General features: G+C 43.0%; 1 protein-coding gene across 5 annotated transcripts in view; it reads left to right on the forward strand.

Moving 5' to 3' along the window:
* LIPA (lipase A, lysosomal acid type) overlaps positions 1-20,756 on the forward strand; it is a 216,059-nt gene that overhangs the window by 159,778 nt on the left and 35,525 nt on the right. For 3 of the 5 annotated variants that reach the window (XM_058436229.1, XM_058436227.1, XM_058436228.1), the window contains exon 3: positions 20,491-20,602. In XM_058436229.1, the coding sequence (XP_058292212.1) occupies positions 20,492-20,602 (111 nt within the window). In that variant the 5' untranslated portion in view covers position 20,491. Of the gene's footprint in view, positions 1-15,998; positions 16,561-20,490; positions 20,603-20,756 lie in introns of those variants that run through there. The other 2 variants (XM_032137272.2, XM_032137267.2) reach the window with 2 other exon arrangements.

Below are 20,756 nucleotides of genomic sequence, written 5' to 3' on the forward strand. Positions count from 1 at the left end.
GCAACCATTAAAAATGATTTCAAAAATTACTGAATGACATATTTAGATTTCTATTATTGAGTGGGAATAAAAGTAGATAACTAAATAATATATATATAGCATGAGCCCATTTTTGTGAAATTATGTATCAGAGGAAAATAAGTTTGAAAGTACATACCAAAATGGTAACTATATTGAACCTACATAGTAACTAGAATCCATTAATAATCAACAAATAAATTGGATTCATAAAAAAATTTCTGTCAGGAAAAATATTTAAAAAACACAATCAACAAACATCTATTGAATGCAAGGCACTATTCTAAGCACTTAACACATATTATCTTGTCCAAACTTTGAGATGTCCCTAGACAATATTAATTCTATTTTACAGAAGAGAAATCTAACTCAAGAAGAAGTTAAAAATCTTACACTTGTTTGCACAGCCAGCAAATTGTAGATGTTGCCTTGAACATGGGCAGCCTGACCCCTGAGTCTGCACTCCTAACTACAATCCTGGACCTCCTATTTTCCTCTTCCAAAGGAGAGTGGATAAAGATCATATGAAGGATATCTCACATGTAGTACTGAGTATTGGGGCACACATTACATGAACAGGAGGGTTGAAGATAATTTAAAAATAGATAATTTGTGGGAGTAAACTTGATGTTCATAAACAAAGATTTTTAAGTTTCATACTCATAGCCACCCACAGCTTATTCCCTATTCCTTATCTCCCCTGAGTTCCACTTTCCATCATTCTCCACCCTGCCCTGTAAGTGGGAGGCTTACAGCAGAGACTATACTTGCAGGTTCCGGTGTCCTGCGGCTACTGGTTGGGTTTTGTTGACGGGTGGCACCTGCAGGAGATTGAAAGGAAGGAGAAAGTGATGGTAGAGTAATTATTTCTTTGGTTGTCTCCCTGCTGGGACTGCCTGGAGCAGGCTGTGTCAGTTTATTGAGGAATACTTTTCCTTTCAAGGAAGCTTCTATGAGACTTTCTCCTTCCATTTTCCAGTAACAATCTCATCTCTTTGAGCCTAAGGGTGGTTAACAGCTGAACTGCTACTACCTGGGGCTACTGCACTATCTTATGTTTCCCCTGCCCAACAACTGTTAAATAGTCTGTTTGCAAATCAGCTCTCTTTGAATCATTCCATTTTGAATGCCCTTGTTAGGATCCTGACTTACAAGTTGTGATTCCTGTGTTCATAAAGCTGACATTGAATATTTTGGAAACATCACATGAACAGGAGGGTTGAAGATAATATAAAAATAGATAACGTATGGGAGTAAACTTGATGGTTATAAACAAAGATATTTTATTTGACATTCATAGCCACCCACACCTTATTCCCCATTCCTTATTTCTCTGTCCTGGATAGACTAGATACACTTCAGGAATGTTTGTAAAGCATGTTGCATGGTAATCTGGATGCACTCCGCAGTTTTACAGACGCTGCTATCTCAGAATAATTACACAAAAGCAATTCTCTCTGCAGTTCTCAGGCAATACACAGAGCTTCTGGCAAACACAGACATTAAGTCACAGAGCATTTTATAGACCACTCTTGCTCTGGAACAGATCTATGAGGTTACTTGGTAGACCCTCTTTAATTAGAAACTGGGAAATAGAAAATAGTCAGACATGAGTAAAACATTTTTTTATAAAGCCCCCTTATTTACTACCCAAGATAACATAAAGTACAGATTGAGTATCCCTTATCCAAAATGCTTGGGACTAGAAGTGTTTCAGATTTTGGAATATTTGCATATACATAATATTTCAGGCATGGGATCCAAGTCTAAACATGAAATTAATATGTGTTTCATATACAGCTTATACACATAGCCTGAAGGTAATTTTATATAATATTTTAGATAATTTTGTGCATAAAACAAAGTTTGTGTACATTGAACCATCATCAGAAAGTAAAGGTGTCACTATCTCAGCCACACATGTGGACAATCTGCTGTTGTTTGGCATCACCATCATTCTTGACTCTGAATTTATATGCTCCCAATACACAGTCATTTTCTTACATTAATTCACACATAAGAATTTTACAGTAAAAAAAGATATATCATTAATACAGTGAGAAAGAATGTGTTTAGGGTAACTAAACAGCACCATAGCATCGCTGGAATATCTGCGTCAGCTGTTAAATGACAGCAACAACAAACAACAGCAGGCTTTCAGTCTCCATCTATGATGCTGTGTTTTGATTAAAAAGTTACTGTACAAGATTTTTTTTTATGTGAGAATCTGAGGTTGTGTAGAAAACATATATAACAGCTGAAACGGGCTGAGAGTTTCTTTCTTAGGGATGCAGAATAAACTGTTGTACACAGGCATTTTGATTGCAACTTGTCACATGAGGTCAGAATGGAATTTTTCATGTTGGCCCAAAAATGCTTTGAATCCCGGAACATTTAGGATTTTGGATTTTCGGATAATGGATGCTCCACCTGTAATAATAACATAGCATCTTCTTTGGTTTTTAGTTCCCTAATGTTGAGGTCTCTCTCATTAACTAGTGAGCTATTTTACAAGTCTGAACACAGCAAAGATTGGAGAACTTGTAATTTAGAAGCAGCCAATGGAAAAGGTTTGTCTATAGTCAAACACCATGGACAACATCTTCCATGAGTTTCCAATCTTTCCCAGTGTTAGACACTAGACTACACATTATCAGCACTCACTAGCTATTAATTGACCCTATGAACAACGTTTTAAAAATGTAAAAGGAAAGTACAATAATTCCAATTCAAGTCCCAAAGAACAAAAGCACTTTTCTGTATCACTTGGTTTATGTAGTTGAAAGCTACTTATACACTGTTCAAAAATGATTTTCCACAAAAGGATATGTTTACTGATTCTGATGGCAGCAGTGGCCCATCTGGAGTGGCCTCTGCGAAGATGCCAGCTGCACCAGGGGAGGTGTGACCAGGACTGTGTACTCCATGGAGCTGGTGGGAGCCCTGTCCCCTTCCGTATTGGCAGGTCAGGAGCCCCGCCCTCCCAGGCACAGCTACAGCTGCCCAGCTGTAGCTGCAGCCCTGGGCATCCCTGCAGTTTGGGGGCCTAGGACCCCATGGCCCCCACTCCCCACCCCCTCCACACCCCGCCCCTTGCCCCTCGCCCCTGCAAGCTCAGAAGTGCCTGCTCCTATAGCCTGGCCTCTCCCTACTCCTGGCACCCACTCCAGAACAAAGCTGTGGCCAAGCCTGGGTGCTGTTGTGACCTGGTTAGGTGTGGGTGTGCTCAAGGTGGCACAAACATGCCAGACCCCTGCTGCCTGGACCTCCTCCAGACTTTGGGTGCCAATGAGCACGGGAGGGAGGCTGAAGAGGATGGTGCTGAGGGTTGCTTAGCATGGGCCTGCAGGCTCCCCTCAGCACAAACAGCCCAGGGCCGTGGATGACATGCAGATGGCAGCAGGAAGCAGATAGGCCCCTGGGCAGAAAGGGACAGTCCCAGTGAAGCACCACCTTGAAGCCAGGGAGGGCCTGAAGCTTGGGGGCCAACCTGTCAGTTCCAGGTGGTGTCCACAGCCCAGAGTGAGAACTTATGGTGCTTTTTCTGGGCCCATCCATGGCCACCCATGGACCAATCAGCATGCACTTCCTCCCTTCTGAGCCCATAAAAACCCAGGACTCGGCCAGATTTGGACAGATGTCAGGATGACCTGCCTATGGATAGGAGCTACCCACTCTGGGTATCCTCTCTGTTGAGGGCTGCACACTTGTCAGGACAACCTGCCTGTGAACAGAAGCTACCCACTCCAGGTTTCCTCCCTGCTGAGGGCTACACAATTTGGATTACCTGCTTGTGGATAGGCGCTACCCACTCTGGGTCTCCTCTCCACTGAGAGCTGCACACTCACTGGGACAACCTACTTGAAGATAGGAGCTACTCACTGGGGGTCTCCTCTCCACTGAGAGCTGATCACTTGTTGGGATGACCTTCCTGTGGAAAGGAGCTACCCACTTTGGGTCTCCTGAGAGCTGTACTGTTGCTCAATAAAGGACCTCTTCACCTTGCTCACCCTCCAATCGTCTGCATATCTCATTCTTCCTGGATGTTGGACAAGAACTCAGGACCCCCTGAATGGTGGGACTGAAAGAGCTGTAACACAAATAGGGCTGAAACATGCCCCCACCACCCTGCCTGCTTGCTATATTGCTGGCAATGAGAAGGAGAGAAGGGCAGCAGAGAAGAGCAGAGGCCCTTCCAGGAGCCCAAACCTAGGGGCTCCCCAAGCCAGGGCTGTGACACCCTCTTTGGGGTGCTGTGGTTTCTGGCATCTCCAAGTTTCTGGATGCCAGCACATTCCCCTCATCTAGACTTGGGTGCCCATAGCAGAAGCTGCTTGTGGTGCATCTGATCCAGCAGTAGGCTTGCACAGAGCTGGCATCTGTACTGGTGCCTGCAGCTGCCCACCCCACCAGAGCAGCTGGCTTGCCTGACTCTCTGCAGTGGCTGGACCTCACACTCACTTGCTCATGCACCTCTCACCACTCTACATCTGGCTTGCCCTTGGAAGGCGTGGGATCTGGTTGGTTAGCATGAGCCAAGCACAGCCTGCCAGGCTGAGTGGGCAAAACAAGCCCAGCAGGCCTGAGTAAAGCTCAGGCAAAGATGCCAACAGCCACACAGGCTTCTGGCTGGAAAAGTGACACCCTAAGGATCTTATGACAGTTCCATATGCTATCAGTACTTCTTTGAACTAAATCTATGCTTCTCAAGCAACTTTTGATTAATCATAACTTTCTGTGTGGGTTTTGTATTGCTTTTGCATGATATGTTTGGTAGGGTTAGAGGACAGGAGAGTTTTTACCATGGTAAATAGAAAGGATCACAGAGATGAAGTTGTTTTCTTGAACATAAAACCAACCAAAGATGCAAGCATATTAAAAGTGATATTTGTAGTTTTTGGTAGCAATCCACCAAAAGATCTCTGGTAATTTCCCATAAAATGGAGCATTTAGTAAGTAAAGTTCAATACCACTAACACAACCTTCTATTGTTTTTATAATCTTTCTAAAGTCGGAATAAGGTCACCATCCCTGCAGCAAAACCAAACCTGTTGTCATCCAGCAGAAATTCAGGATCTATTCATGGACCAATAGGCTTGCAGTTCACTTAATAAAGTTCACTGAGGGAGTCTTGGAGGTGGTGAAGGGCAATTAGGAGGAAGAGAAGTGAAAGTCAAAGCCAAATTGGCCCTGATACACTGATATCTATTTTGTATGTGAAGAGAAGTTCTAGGAAGAAATGGGTAAGGAATTCATGAAGACCTGATGGAATCTCTAGTTGCCTCTCCCCTTTATTCTGCCTCAGCTGCCAACAGCAACATGTTAGTATGTTTTAAAGTAACTCCAAAAACTGCACATGTAATTGGGCTTGGCAGTTTTTACTGTTCCCGTCACAAAAAGTGATTGTCAACTGAGAGGAATCCTAGACAAGGGCCCACTGGGATTTCTGAGGAAATGTGAGGAAAGAGTTTGGAATTATTTTGATGAAATTTACTACAAATATGAAAAATACATTTAATATATCTCAAACATTCCTCATGTGAGTCACCCTGCGATCTGATAAATTTGCAGACTCTGATTCAGTAGTTTGGAGGTGAGGCCGGAATTTTGGCATTTCTTACATACTCCCAGGTGATCTCAAGGTGCTGGGCCAGGGACCATTCTTTGCATAGCAAGGTTGTAAAAAGGCTGGGATACTCTGATGACATCTGCAGAATGAAGATATAAAAATGTCAAGGTTTGCTTAGCAAAGCTGTGATTCAGACAGGAAGAAAGATACTGAGTTTCCATGACCCTTTGCTCATTGTGGTGTCATTTAGGAGCCTTAGGCTGTAGGTACCGAGAGATAAAGAAAAGAGAGACTCCAACAAGTGCTGAATGGAGAATGCAGAGGCAAAGAGAACAGCTTGTGAGCAGACTCCAGGGCTGACTTGAAGCCACTGAGGGAAGACTTACTAGAAACTCAATGCTGTTTAATTCATGCCTCATTGCCTGCATAGTAGCTTGCCACTGCCAGATGGTATATTCTGATTTTTGTGTTTTGGAAGGTTCAGTCCATTTATGTGTGCTAAATGAGAGAGCCAGCAATCGTATGCTTTCCCATAGGGAATACCAGGAGTTTACAAGTCCTCAGCACTAGTCAGATAACAATAAAAATCTTCTTTTCTATTATCTCATCTTTCCCTGATTCTAGCTTGAAGAAGCCAGCAGTAAGCATTGGGTAGGTGGGTAAGGAAAGACCTGGGAAAAGGGAAAGAACAGATCACATACCCCTTCCTATGGCCGGACTTCATCTTAAGCAGGCCTGAAGTAAAAGAGGGAGAGAAACTTTTAATTGAAAAATGAAATTGGAATTGGATTGGTTACGGCAAAAAAATCAACCGGGCTGTTAAGGGATAGAGAGGGGAGCTCAGGAATAGCACATTGCAGGGCAGCAATAGAATTTCTTAATGTATCCCAGCAAGTTCAGACCATTCAATATAAACTAGTGTTATATGCACAGGTCTGAACAAGGAAGAATAAGAATAAGCCATAGAAGGTACAGAATGAGACTAGAGTTCTGTTCTCCTCTGCACTGAGAGGGGGCTGGACTTGACCTATGCCAATGAGTTTTCCCATAATTGTAAGACATTTATTTCATCTTGTAATCAAGAGCCAGCATTCTCTCTATTTTTCAAGAGAAGTCAGGATTATATATTTTTATGTGAGCTCTTCTGATTTTTTTAATTTTAATTTTAATTAATTAATTAATTTTTTTGAGACAGAGTCTTGCTCTGTCACCCTGGCTGGAGTGCAATGGCACGATCTCGGCTCCCTGCAACCTCCGCCTCCCGGGTTAAAGCGATTCTCCTGCCTCAGCCTCCCAAGTAGCTGGGATTACAGGCATCCGCCATCAAACCCAGCTAATCTTTGCATTTTTAGTAGAGATGGGGTTTTGCCATATTGGCCAGTTTGGTCTTGAGCTCTTCTGATTTTTAACTGTTGACTACTAATTCAAATTTCTAGAACACCCAGAGGGTCCAGCTATTTTGGCAAAGGATGCACATCTGAGGGCCTCCGGCTATGACTTCTGGACTAGGCATCACATCCAATTACTCACATTTATGTAGGAGGGCACTGAAAGCTTGGACTTAGTCATATCTGTGTCCTCAGCTCCAGGCTAGTTCTTTAGTAGGTGTCCATACATGTCATTAATAGGCATCAAAGGCAACTATGGGCTGGAAATTAAAGACCCTTAGGCAATAATTTCTAGAAATTCTTCTGGTGCTGGAATGTGTCACTACTAGCTACCTTTCACCTTTTGTGATGAAACTGACTGAGAAGCCCAGCATAGGAAAAGGAAGAGGAACCCTTGCTCACCATCGCGGGTCAAAGCCTGGAGAGTCCTGGATACCTGAACTCCATCTTCAAGTGCATGCTAGTAAACCTTTTATCAGCGCTTCCAATTGATACAAAACAGAATGGGACATGTTTAAATTGCCTCCCTTTGGGAGGCAGGGCAGTCTGCCCTGTACGTGCTCTGTAAAGCCTCCTTCCCTTTACTGAGCACACGGAGATGGAGGGCCTTGAATTGTTAAGCACTGAAATGTGTGTGGAGGTGGGGAAAACACAGCCAAAGGCCTGTGAGACTCTGAGGCCCCATGTACCAGAATGTGTCGGCACCTCCAGGTAGGAGGCCCAAGCGTGCATAGGCCCAGACAAGGTCTTCCTGGGGAACTGCTGCCTCCTGCTGGCAATGAAGGGTGAGACAACATTCGGTTCTAATCAGCTCAGCCAATCTTCTCCACAGCTACCCAACCTCTCATCCACAAGCCAGGTGAGCTGGGCCTTCCTGTTTTGAGCCTCAGGTTCCCCAGCTTCTTGCTTCCTCCACTATGCACTGAGGGCAGGAGTCAGGTATCCTTGTTCGGTTCGGAATCTCCAACCCTTAGGAGAGTGGCCTGTCACTCAAAGAACTGCTGAATGAAAATGGGTTAAATTCTCGTTAGTGAAGAAGAGCTGGATCTTTGGCATTAGGCTTCTTGAGTTTAAATATCATATTCATGGCTTGAGTCTCTATATCATCATCTGAAGAAAGGGAAAACACCTCTGTTGGGTGGTTGCTGATTCAACACGATAATGAATGTAAAGTATTAGGATTATATCTGTCATATAGCAAGGGTTCAATAAATAGTAACTATTAGTATTTTTTTAAATAGGCTTACCGAAGTATGACAGATGAAGATTAAACTGCACATATTTAAATTGTACATTTTGATGAGTTTTCACATGTGTATATACCTGTGAAACCATCACTACAGTGAAGATAACAAATATATTTATTCCCTCCAAGTTTCCCCATGCCTCTCTGTCATCCAGCCTCCTCTCCTCCCCAAAGAAAAATGTCCCCTCTCCTGGAAACCACTAATTTTCTGTGACTGTAGATTAATTTACAATTTCTGTATTTTTATGAAAATGAAATGAGACATGTACTGTTTTTGTCTGTCCTCTTTCTCTCAGCATAATTATTTTAAGAATCGTTCATGTTACTATGTGCATCAGAAGATCAGTATTCTTTTATTGCAGAGTAATATTCCATTGTATAGATACACCACAATTTGCTTATCCATTTACCTGTTGATGGGCATTTATGTTGTTTCCAGTTTCTGGCTATTACAAATAAAACTGCTTTGATCATTTGTGGACAAACACTTTCATTTCTCTTGAGTAAATACTTAAGAGTAGAATAGGTGGGCCATATGGTAGATATACTTATAATCTTTTATCTAAAGTGATTGTACCATTTTACATTCCCATCAGCAATGAAAGAGGTTCCCAGCTGCTTCACATCCTTGCCAACACTTTTTAATTTTAGCCATCCTGGTGGGTAGAATAGTGTTATCTCATTGTGGCTTTCATTTGCAGTTTCCTAGTAATTAATGATGTTGAACATCTTTTCACATGTTTATTCATCATCCATGTATCTTCTTTAGTGAAATGTCTGTCCAAATATTTTGCTTATTTTTGATTGGGTTTTTGGTTTTTAAGGAGCAGACCAAATCATTTTATAAAGTTAAAAAAACTTCCTGAGATACAATCTGCATACCATTCAATTCACCACTTAAAGGGAACAATGGCATTCAGTATATTTGCAGAGCTGTGCAACTATCATCACAATTAATTTTAGAACATTTTCATCACCCTAACTTCCTCTCCCCCCCGATCCTTTAGCCATCAACCCACCATCATCCCTAGGCAACTACTAATCTACTTGCTGTCTGCAGGGATTTGCCTATTCTGGACATTTCATGCAAGTGGAAGGGTCTTTTGTGAGTGGCTTTTTAAATTTGGCATAATGTTTTCAAGATTCATCCATGTTGTAGTTTGTATCGGTACTTCATTTTTAAATTATAGAAGAATATTCCATTGTATGAACATATCAAAATTTATTTATTCATGTATTCATCAGTTGATGAACATATGGTTGTTTCCACTTTTTGGCTATATTGAGTGATGCTCCTATGAACATTCATGTACAAGTTTTTATGTAAACATCAGTTCTTATTTCTATTGGGTATATACTTGAAAGTGCAGTTGATGGGTCATGTGATAACTCTATGTTTACCCTTTTGAGGAACTTCCAGACAGACTGTTTTCCAAAGTGGCCACACCATTTCACATTTGCAGCAGCAGTGTGCAAGGGTTCACATTTCTCCACATCCTCATCAACACTTGTTATTACCTGTATTTTTTGTTATAGCTATCCTAGTGGGTATGAAGTGGTATCTCATCATGGTTATAATATTTTTTTTTTTTTTAGAGAAAAAAAGTTGTTTTACTTTGAAGGGGTCCAATTTGTTGATATTTTTTCTTTTATAGGTTGTGCTTTTTGTGTTGTATTTAAACAATCTTTGACAAAACTCAAATTCCTTAAGATTCTCTCCAATTTTTTTTCCAGGAACTCCTATAGTTTTAACTCTCAAATATATGTGTACGGTCCATTTTGAGTTAATTTTTCTATGACTTAAGGGTCTAGGTTCATTGTTTTGCATATAGCTATTCAAGTGTTCTAGCACCATTGTTAAAAAGATTATTCTTTCCCCATTGAATTGTCATGGAACCTTGGTAAAAATCAACTGGGGGTCTACTTCCCAGTATTCAGTATTCTTATTCTTATTCAGTATTCTTATTTTTAAAAGGCAGCCTAAACTTAGGGCTGATCTTGCTCCAATACTGAGACAATAGTCTTATGAATCTTTTATTGAGTGCCTTGTGTATTACAATGTTTTCCCACTCTGGCTGGTTGTAACTTAAACCATTCCAAGTTTTGTGTGAGCCTTGGGGATCTCACCATTTGCAGGTGGTTCTTTCCACTAAACTGTGGTCTAGCATAGTTTCTTCACATGCAAACTGTTAGTTAAAGACTTGAAGGAACCCATCTGCAGCTCGCCACTGCCTCTCTCCTCTTCAGCTCTCTCTGCTCCAGCATTCTGCCATGCAACTCTGCTGCCTTATGAGAATTCCTACTGCCAGATGAGAATGCTTTTTTAATTCTCATTTTTCTCCTCTATTTAGATAAACTGCTGGATTTTGCTTGGATTTGGCCTCCCTGAACTACAGCCTGGAAAATCTCTCCAGGCAATTATCTGAGGCATTGCAGGGATCATTTCATTTGTTTTCCTTTTCTCAAGGATTGCTCTTTCTTTTGCACTTTTTGTTGTCCAATGTCTGAAACTATCGTTTCATACTTTTTCCACCTTAGCTGTTTAAAGTAGGAGAGTAAACCAGGTCATCGTTACTCTATCTTTGCTGGAAGCAGAACTGCTATTAGTATTGTTTCTGTCTTTAATTCACCAGTCTGGCTTCTGATATAAAGTGACCATCCCAAACACACATGTTCATATATGCACACACACACACACACACCACTGCTACCTCCTATTTTCTGTAAAACTTTCTTTTTATAGTTGTGAAAGTTGTCAAAATCAAAATGAGGTCCTTTATATTAAAGTCCTGGCAAATGGACCCATGGAAGGCCATAAAGGGAGTGTTCTCACACATATGCCTGAAAATCAGAACTATCACAAAAGATTGCCAAAAATGCAGCCTTGCACAGAAAATATTTCTGCAAGGATGTCTATTCAGCAACTGTCAGACCTTGGACCAATGCTACACTTGTTATTGATCCTTGAAGCCAAGGACAATTGATTCAAAACAACTTATTTATTCTTTCTCATTTTGCCTTTAAAAACTTCCCCTTATCTTAACTTCTTTAAATATGCACATAGTATAATATGGCACACTTATTCCCATTGCAAACCTGAATAAATATCATTTTCTTCTGTAGAGTCTGTTTTCTCTTTTTATTAAGTTTAACATGGAAAAGGTATGGGTCATCCGCCAGTCACTGTGGATCACAATGGCCCAAAGCAGGAAGTAGGAGAAATCTTCCCCTACCTGGGTGAAGGAACTTCGTGGTTATATTTTCATTCATTCACTTATGGATGACAACCTGGATTTAGTTTGTCTGGGTTGCATTTTGGGCTGCATCACTTTTTACTTTTGTGAAATTGTGCTAAGCCCTCTACATAGAGTGTCTCATTCAATCCTCAAAACTACCTTCATACACCCATTTTACAAGCGAAGACACTGAGGCTTAGAAAGGTGAACTATATTGCCCAATGTCTGACACACAGAAATGCTGCTCAATCTGTTGCTCATTTCTCAGTACTCACTTCACTGAAGCTATCATTGGCACTTGCCTGGGCTGATCATTTCCTCTTTCATGAAATTTCTTTCTTCAGTTCATGTCAAGTACAACACACTCAGTTCTCCTCCAACCTCATTGTCTTCTCAGCTTTTATATCTTCTGAATCTCTATGTGTGTTCTTTGCTACTTATGCTTACTTTACAGGGGATCTCCTCCAGCCTCATGTCTTTAAATACTGTTTCTAATTTGATTAGTCACAAATCATACCTCTAGCCTGGAGCTTGAATACAACATTTATATATCCTAGTCCCTACTCAACATCTCCATGTGAATGTTTTGCCAATCTTCTCCTTTTTGTTCCAAATCCATTCCCTGTCCTACCTCTGCTCTGCTCTGTCTTGTGGAGGGTGAAGTGGTCTGACCTCTGCAGGCTCTTGTGTCAGCCAGCTTTAGCCTGCCTAGGATCCTCAGAAGGGACTTGCGGAAGACTGAAGGAAGAAGGAAGAAAGAAGGGGAGGTCCAGCTATTTCTAGCTCCTCTCTTTCTTGGCCATGAGTAGTGTCTCTGACAGAGTCTGCTGCTCAACTTCTGGTCTATGGTGTGACACTTCCTTCTTCCAATAATGCCCCAGCTCTTTCCACTGTTGCTAATAATTTCTGTGGTGCCACCCAAACCCTGTTTGTCTTCTCAGCAATGTCATTACCTGTGTAACCATGTCCTCTGTTTGCAATGCCTAGAGTGGCTTCTATTTCCTGACATGGCCTGAGTTGATACAGGTCTCTAACAGGCATCTCAAAACCAACACATCTAGAACAAACTCCTAATTTCCTTCTCAAGTTGTTCTTCCTGGTACTTTGTCCATTCAAATTCATGGCAACTCCATTAGTGCCATCCTTGATGCTACTGTCCCTTTCATACCTGTATTCAATCCACCAGCAAGTCCTGTTGGTTCAACTTTATGAACATACCTAGAGCTGCCTATTTTTCTCCACTTTCACTGCTATCACCATCCTGGTCCGAGTCATTAACTCTCACTTGGACTATTGTGGTAGCCTTCTGATATGGTTTGGCTGTGTCCCCACCCAAATCATTATCTTGAATTGTAGTTCCCATAATGCCCACATGTTGTGGGAGGGACCCAGTGGGAGATAATTAAATCATGGGGGCAGTTTTCCCCATACCTTTCTCGTGGTAGTGACGAGGTCTCATGAGATCTGATGGGTTTACAAGGGGAAACCCCTTTCACTTGGTTCTCATATCCTCTCAGGTCTGCTGCCATGTAAGACATGCCTTTTGCCTTCTGCCATGATTGTGAGGCCTCCTAGCCATATGGAACTGTGAGTCAATTAAACCTCTTTCCTTTACAAATTACCTACTTTTGGGTATGTCTTTATTAGCAGCATAAGAACTGACACAGTAAATTGGTACCAGTAGAGTGGGGTGCTGTTGTAAAGATACCTGAAAATGTGGAAGTGGCTTTGGAACTGGGTAACAGGCAGAGGTTGGAACAGTTTGGAGGGCTCAGAAGAAGACAGGAAGATGTGGGAAAGTTTGGAACTTCTTAGAGAACTGTTGAACGGCTTTGACCAAAATGCTGATAATGATATGGACAATGAAATCCAGGCTGAGGTGGTCTCAGATGGAGATGAGGAACTTGTTGTGAACTGTAGTAAAGGTGACTCTTGCTATGTTTTAGCAAAGATACTGGGGGCATTTTGTCCCTGCCCTAGAGATTTGTGAAACTTTGAACTTGAGGGAGATGATTTAGGGTATCTGGGGGAAGAAATTTCTAAGCAGTAAAACATTGAAATGGTGACTTGGGTGCTGTTAAGAGAATTCAGTTTTAAAAGGGAAACAAAACATAAAAGTTCAGAAAATTTGCAGCCTGACAATACGATAGAAAAGAAAATCCTATTTTCTGAGGAGAAATTCAAGCCGGCTGCAGAAATTTGCATAAGTAATGAGAAGCCAAATGTTAATTGCCAAGACAATGGGGAAAATGTCTGACAGGGCACGTCAGAGACCTTTGAGGCAGCCCCTCCCATCACAGGCCCAGAGGCCTAGGAGGAAAAAATAGTTTTGTGGGCTGGCTCAGGTCCTCCCTGCTGTGTGCAGCCTAGGGACTTGTGTCCCAGCCTGTGTCCCAGTCGCTCTAGCCATGGCTAAAAGGGGTTAAGGTACAGCTCAGGCCATGGCTTCAGAGGATACAATCCCTAAGCCTTGGCAGTTTCCATGTGGTGTTGAGCCTGTGGGTGAACAGAAGTCAAGAATTGAGGTTTGGGGACCTCCACCTGTATTTCAGAGGATGTACAGAAATGCCTGAATCTCCAGGCAGACGTTTGCTGCAGGGGTGGGGCCCTCAAGGAGAACCTGAGCTAGGGCAGTGCAGAAGGGAAATGTGGGATTGGAGGCCTCACACAGAGTCCCCAATGGGGCACTGCCTAGTGCAGCTATGAGAAGAGGGCCACAGGTCTGCACCTGGGAAAGCTGCAGACACACAACACCAGCCTGTGAAAGCAGCCAGGAGGAAGGGTCCCCCTGCAAAGCCACAGGGGCAGAGCTGCTGAAGACCATGGGAACCCACCTCTTCCATCAGTGTGACCTGGATATGAGACATGGAGTCAAAGGAGATCATTTTGGAGCTTTAAGAAATGACTGCCTTGATGGATCTGGATTTGCATGGGGCTTTTATCTCCTTCATTTTGGCCAGTTTCTCCTATTTGAAACAAGTGTATTTATCCAATGCCTGTACCCCCATTGTATCTAAGAAGCAACTAACTTGCTTTTGATTTTACCAGCTAATAGGTGGAAGGGACTTGCCTTTTCACAGATGAGACTTTGGACTGTGGACTTTTGAGTTAATGCTGAAATGAGTTAAGACTTGGGGGGACTGTTGGGAAGGCATGATTGGTTTTGAAATGTGAGGACATGAGATTTGGGAGTGGCCAAGGGCAGAATGATATGGTTTGGCTGTGTCCCCACCCAAATCTCATCTTGAATTATAGCTCCCTTAATTCCCACGTGTTGTGGGAGGGACCCGGTGGGAGATAATTGAATCATGGGGTCAGTTTACCCCATACTGTTCTTGTGGTGGTAAATAAGTCTCACAAGGTCTGATGGTTTTATAAGAGGAAAACCCTTTTACTTGGTTCTTTCTCTCACATCTGCTGCCATGTAAGACAAGCCTTTTGCCTTCCACCATGATTGTGAGGCCTCCCCAGTCCTGTGGAACTGTGAGTCAGTTAAACCTTTTTCCTTCATAAATTACCCAGTCTTGGGTGTGTCTTTATTTGCAGCATGAGAACAGACTAATACACCTTCTAATTAGTCTCCCTGCTTCTGTAGTTCAGAATGATCTTTCTAAACTAGATTATGCTGCCCTTCTATTGAAAATATTCCACTGGCTTCTCATCTTATTCAGAAGACATGGTAAAATCTTGACAAGTGGCTCCCAAGGCACCAGACTTCTAGGACTTCATGTTCTATTACTTTCTACTGTGTACATTCTGTTTTAGCCTCAAAGACCTCACCACTGTGGCTAGGACCCACCAGGAGTATTCCTACCACAGGGCCTTTGTACCTGCTATTTTCACCCAGAATGTGCTTTCTCCAGTATCTAAGGCTGTTAACTACCTCCTTGCCTGTGCTCAGATGTCACTTCATAAGAGTCCTTTTCTGATTACCACATACATATCATCCTCCTTCTTATTCCTGTTTTTTTTATTTTTTTTTATTTTATTTATTTATTTTTTTTGAGATGGAGTCTCACTCTGTTGTCCAGGCTGGAGTGCAGTGGCATGATCTCCACTCACTGCAGCTTCCACCTCCCTGGTTCAAGCCATTTTCCTGCCTCAGTCTCCCAAGTAGCTGGGATTAGAGGCACACACCACCACGCCCGCTAATTTTGTATTTTTAGTAGAGATGGGGTTTTGCCATGTTGGCCAGGCTGGTCTTGAACTCCTGTCCTCAGGTGATCCGCCCTCCTCAGCTTCCCAAAGTGCTGGGATTACAGGCGTGAGCCACTGTGCCCAGCCCCTTGTCGTTTGTTGTTGTTGTTGTTTGTTTGTTTTTGTTGTTGTTCTTTATAGCACTTATCACCACCTCATGTATTATATAGTTATTCATGATGTGTCTCTTCCCATCAGAATATATACAAGAGAACAGGAACCTTGTTTGGTTGGTTTCTATACCTCCACTGTCTTACTAATGCCTGGCATTTAGTAGGTGCTCAATAAAATCTTTGTTTTAGAAAATAATAAATAATATGTGCATATTGAACATTGTTTCCTCTTTTAACAAATCTTTAATAATAATGAAAAAATTTAAAGCAGCAAGATTGCTTTGCATCAGGCACAATGATAAGCGCTTTAAATGGAGCCCATGATTCGCTTTCATTTATAGAGCCCACATGCTCTCTGTCAGGCGCAGAAGGTGCCAGCCCTGCAGGAGCTTCGGGGGCGGAGCAGAAGGCCGCCTACAAGAGCCTTTGCTAAGAGAGCATGCGTAGGCGACGCGCTTGTAGAGCTGGGGACCTGCCAGCCGGGGAGGCGGAGGACGGGCTCCATCTCTTAGAACCGCCTACGGCGCATGCTCTGTGGGGTCAACTGGGGGGCTGGCGAGCGCCCGCGCTGGGCTGGGGCGGAGTCTCCGAGGCACTTCCCGGTGGCTGGCTGCTCTGATTGGCTGAACAAATAGTCCGAGGGTGGTGGGCACCCGCCCTCCCGACAAGGCCGACCAGGCCCCCTGCAGGTCCCCTATCCGCACCCCGGCCCCTGAGAGCTGGCACTGCGACTCGAGACAGCGGCCCGGCAGGACGGCTCCAGGTGAGAGTGCCGGCCCCGCGGCGCTGCCAGGTGCGGGTGCGGCGTGGAAGCTGGTGCCTCCACCAAGGGGAGGGTCGCGCCCCGAGGCTCTGCCGGCCGGCAAGACCCTCTGCGTTTGGACCCGGCGAGTCTTGCCTGGGGTGCCTGCGGGTGCTTTTTCTGCGGGCGTTGGCTCAAGGCATCTGCCAATCAGCCAGGGCAACTTCAGCTCTCTTCCCTGGGCGCTGTCCACTTTCCTGGACAGGCGCGGTCGCCGGTCAGTGAAGCTGCCCAGTGCTCCTGGACCGCGAGGACAGCAGGGATGTCTGATTCCTCTCTCTGCATCCTCGTGCTCTCCCATTAGCTCCTCCAGGCATCCCATCCTACCTTTCTTGTTAGCCAACGGCGTGGTCCAAAGCAGACTTGGGCATCGATCCTGGTTAAAGTCCCAACGATACTGCTTTTTGAACAGCTGACACTTTGCTTCCAGTACTTCAGCTGGGTGAACCTCAGATTCCTGAAAAATGGAATTAATGGTACTGCCATAGGGTCGGTGGAGGAGTAATTGACATAGTAGATCAGAAGCGCTGCCTGCGGTGGCTGGCGCCTCGCAAGAGCTTAAATGGGAGTCGTAATAATTGTTGTTATTAGAAAGCTAAATAGCATGCTGCGTTGGTGCCTTTTCTTCTGCCAGTGAACTGTTGGACTGCTCCTATCTTTTTTCAGAATCTGTACTATGCATCTAATATATACGTGGCACTTTTCTTGGTCGTGGGGGTACAAAGCTGAGTCAGATTGTTACAAAGTCTAAAGAACTGAGATAACGGTGTTAATACAGCCCAGAAAATCACACTTAATTCAGCCTGGAGGGTTTTCCCCCCCTCCTTCCAGATTTTCACAGTGTCTCCTTCTTTGTAAGAATTGCTTGGCTTAGTATGTTGAGAAAAACATACTAAGTATGTAGTGTTGTGTTGGAAGGAAAACTTAACTGGGTGAGATTTTCAGCTGAGTAGCTTTAGCTGTTACTCTCATGGACCTTCCTCTGGGCAGTTGATACAGGTTCTGTAGGAAAACCGCTGAATGAAAGCAGCTCCTGCAGATGCTACTCTATTTTCAATTGTGGTAATTCCTTTAATTTTTTCCCTTTCAATTTACTCCTTATTCTCTAGTAATAATAGACTTTTGGGAGTTTGCATTTACGATAAAAAATAGCCTGGGACTGTACAATCCTTCCTATCATGAAGAAATACAAAGTTGTAAGTAGAAGCGGTGGCCTTGCTTTGCCAATGCACACTGAAGGCGATAACGTTTGCTCCTGTTTAGAATTTCATAGTTCACGGCCAGACGCGGTGGCTCACGCCTGTAATCCTAGCACTTTTGGAGGCCGAGGCCGGCGGATCACAAGGTCAGGAGATTGAGACCATCCTGGCTAACACGGTGAAACCCCTTTTCTACTAAAAATACGAAAACAAAATTAGCCAGGCGTGGTGGTGGGCGCCTGTAGTCCCAGCTACTCGGGAGGCTGAGGCAGGAGAATGGCGTGAACCCAGGAGGCAGAGCTTGCAGTGAGCCGAGATCTCGCTACTGCACCCCAGCCTGGGGGACAGAGCAAGACTGTCTCAAAAAAAAAAAAAAAAGAGAATTTCAGAGTTCACTACTTCTTGGAAAAAAATAATCCCTGGAGGAATTCCATCAACAGAAGGGAGTCAGTTCACTTTTGCAATCTCCTGAGAATCAATTTCTTAAGACTTGTGGAATATTCAGTTTAAACACAAAACTAAAAACAAACAGCTGTATTGGAGTATTATTGACATACGATAGCATGGCATATTTCAATTGTACAATTGTATAAGTTTTTGCATGTGTACACACCTGCGAAACCATCAGTATATTCAATATTATGAACCTGTACATCACCTCCAAAAGATCATTTGTGCATACCCCTTTGTAATCCTTTCTTACTGTCCCTTCTCTCCCTAGGAAACCACTGACCTGCTTTCTGTGAATATAGATTAGACTGCATTTTGTGGAGTTTTATATGAATGGGATCAGACAGTACTTTTTTTTTTCCTTATTTTGATCTGGCTTCTTTTGGCATAATTATTTTGGGATTAATCTATATTGTTTTGTGTTCATTCCCCTTTATAGCTGAGTAGTAGGTATATACCATAATTTATCCAATCATCCATTTAAAGCATTTGGATTTTTCCAGTTTTTGTCTATTACACCCAAAGCTGCCGTAAACATTTATGTACAAGTCTTTGTATGGGCATACATGCCTGCATCTTTTTAAGTGATTCTATTTATTTTTTTAAAAATGTAGAAGTTCTGGGATCTAGTCCTAGGTTTTTCTCTAACCACTTGTGTGTTCTTAGGAGAGGCATTTAACTTTGCCTTCAGCATCCTCAAGGTCTTTGCTGTGATTTTGAGTCATCACTGCCAGAAACCAAGATGGTCTTTGTTGATTTGATGGTTAGAGAATTTCAGAAGGAGAGAGATGGGTTAAATTTTTCCTTTCTGTTTCTCTTGAAAGCTCTATTTTCTTTCATTTCACTTTTTTCCCATGAATGACAAATTTAAATGCTGACATATAATTTGGGGCAAGAACAGAAGTGGTTACATAAGTAGGAGGAAGAGCTAATAGTGGCTGAACTTAAACATGTCTAAATCACAGGTGGAGGGCAAGAGGTGGGAAATAAGCAAGCTCAGAAGTTTTGTGTCTCTTTCTTTTTCTCAAACTATCCTCTTTTAAGTCTTGCCTTTTGTTATTTCTCCATGAACAATTTGTTTTTAACTTTGGGGTTAGGAGGTAAATGGGTATGCTGGACTTCAAAGGTCATGTATTAACTGGAGGTGATGGCTGGGAGGTTTCTTAGTTAAAAATAATTCCTTTGGGCCGGGCGTGGTGGCTCATGCCTGTAATCTCAGCACTTTGGGAGGCCGAGGCGGGCAGATCACGAGGTGAGGAGATCGAGACCATCCTGGCAAATACAGTGAAACCCCGTCTGTACTAAAAAAAAAATACAAAAAAATTTGCCGGGCGTGGTGGCGGGCGCCTGTAGTCCCGGCTACTTTGGAAACTGAGGCAGGAAAATGGCCTGAACCTGGGAGGTGGAGCTTGCAGTGAGCCAAGATTGCGCCACTGCACTCCAGCCTGGGCGACAGAGCGAGACTCAGTCTCAAAAAAATAAATAAATAAAATAAAATAATAATAATAATAATAATTCCTTTGGGAAGCAGAGGCGGGCAGGTCACGAAGTCATCTGAGACCAGCCTTGCCAATATAGTGAAACCCCGTCTCTACTAAAAATACAAAAATTAACCAGGCATGGTGGCCTGCACCTGTAGTCCCAGCTACTCTGGAGGCTGAGGCAGGAGAACCGCTTGAACCTGGGAGGCGGAGGTTGTGGTGAGCCGAGATTGTGCCACTGCACTCCAGCCTGGGCAACAGAGTGAGACTCCGAAAAAAAAAGAAATTCCTGGGCAGGCGCCGTGGCTCACGCCTGTAATCCCAGCACTTTGAGAGGCCGAGGTGGGCGAATCACGAAGCCAGGAGTTCGAGACCAGCCTGGCCAATATGGTGAAAACCCGTCTCTACAAAAATACAAAAATTAGCCGGGCGTGGTGGTGCATGCCTGTTGTCCCAGCTACTCGGGAGGCTGAGGCAGAAGAATTGCTTGAACCAGGAGGCAGAGGTTGTAGTGAGCTGAGGTTGCACCACTGCACTGCAGCCTGGGTGACAGAGTGAGACTCCATCTCAAAAATAAATAAATTAATTAAAAATAAATAAATAAATAAATAAAATAAAAAAATTCCTTATTCTCCTTTCAGATATGGCTGGAGTCATTTGTTTCATATTTTCCCTTCACCTTTTACTTGCCCTAAATCTGTTTCAGAACTTTTTGTGGGAGCATTAATTTACCAGAATATTTTTGTGTAGTAAAATTCAAGCAAATAATAATAGACTGTTTTATTATACAGAATGAAAATGCGGTTCTTGGGGTTGGTGGTCTGTTTGGTTCTCCGGACCCTGCATTCTGAGGGGTCTGGAGGGAAACTGACAGCTGTGGATCCTGAAACAAACATGAATGTGGTAAGTTTCTCGAAGTTATGTACTTTTAAAATACATCTATTTCCCAGATCCAGTTATGTGAGCTACATGAAGCCATACCCATATATTCGTCTCTTTATAACTCCTTTGCTTTTCAATTTCTCTGAATTTTTTTTTTTTTTTTTTTTTGAGACGG

The sequence above is a fragment of the Hylobates moloch genome, unplaced genomic scaffold (genome assembly GCF_009828535.3).
Source record: "Hylobates moloch isolate HMO894 unplaced genomic scaffold, HMol_V3 SCAFFOLD_3, whole genome shotgun sequence".
In the NCBI taxonomy this organism is placed as follows: Eukaryota; Metazoa; Chordata; class Mammalia; order Primates; family Hylobatidae; genus Hylobates; species Hylobates moloch.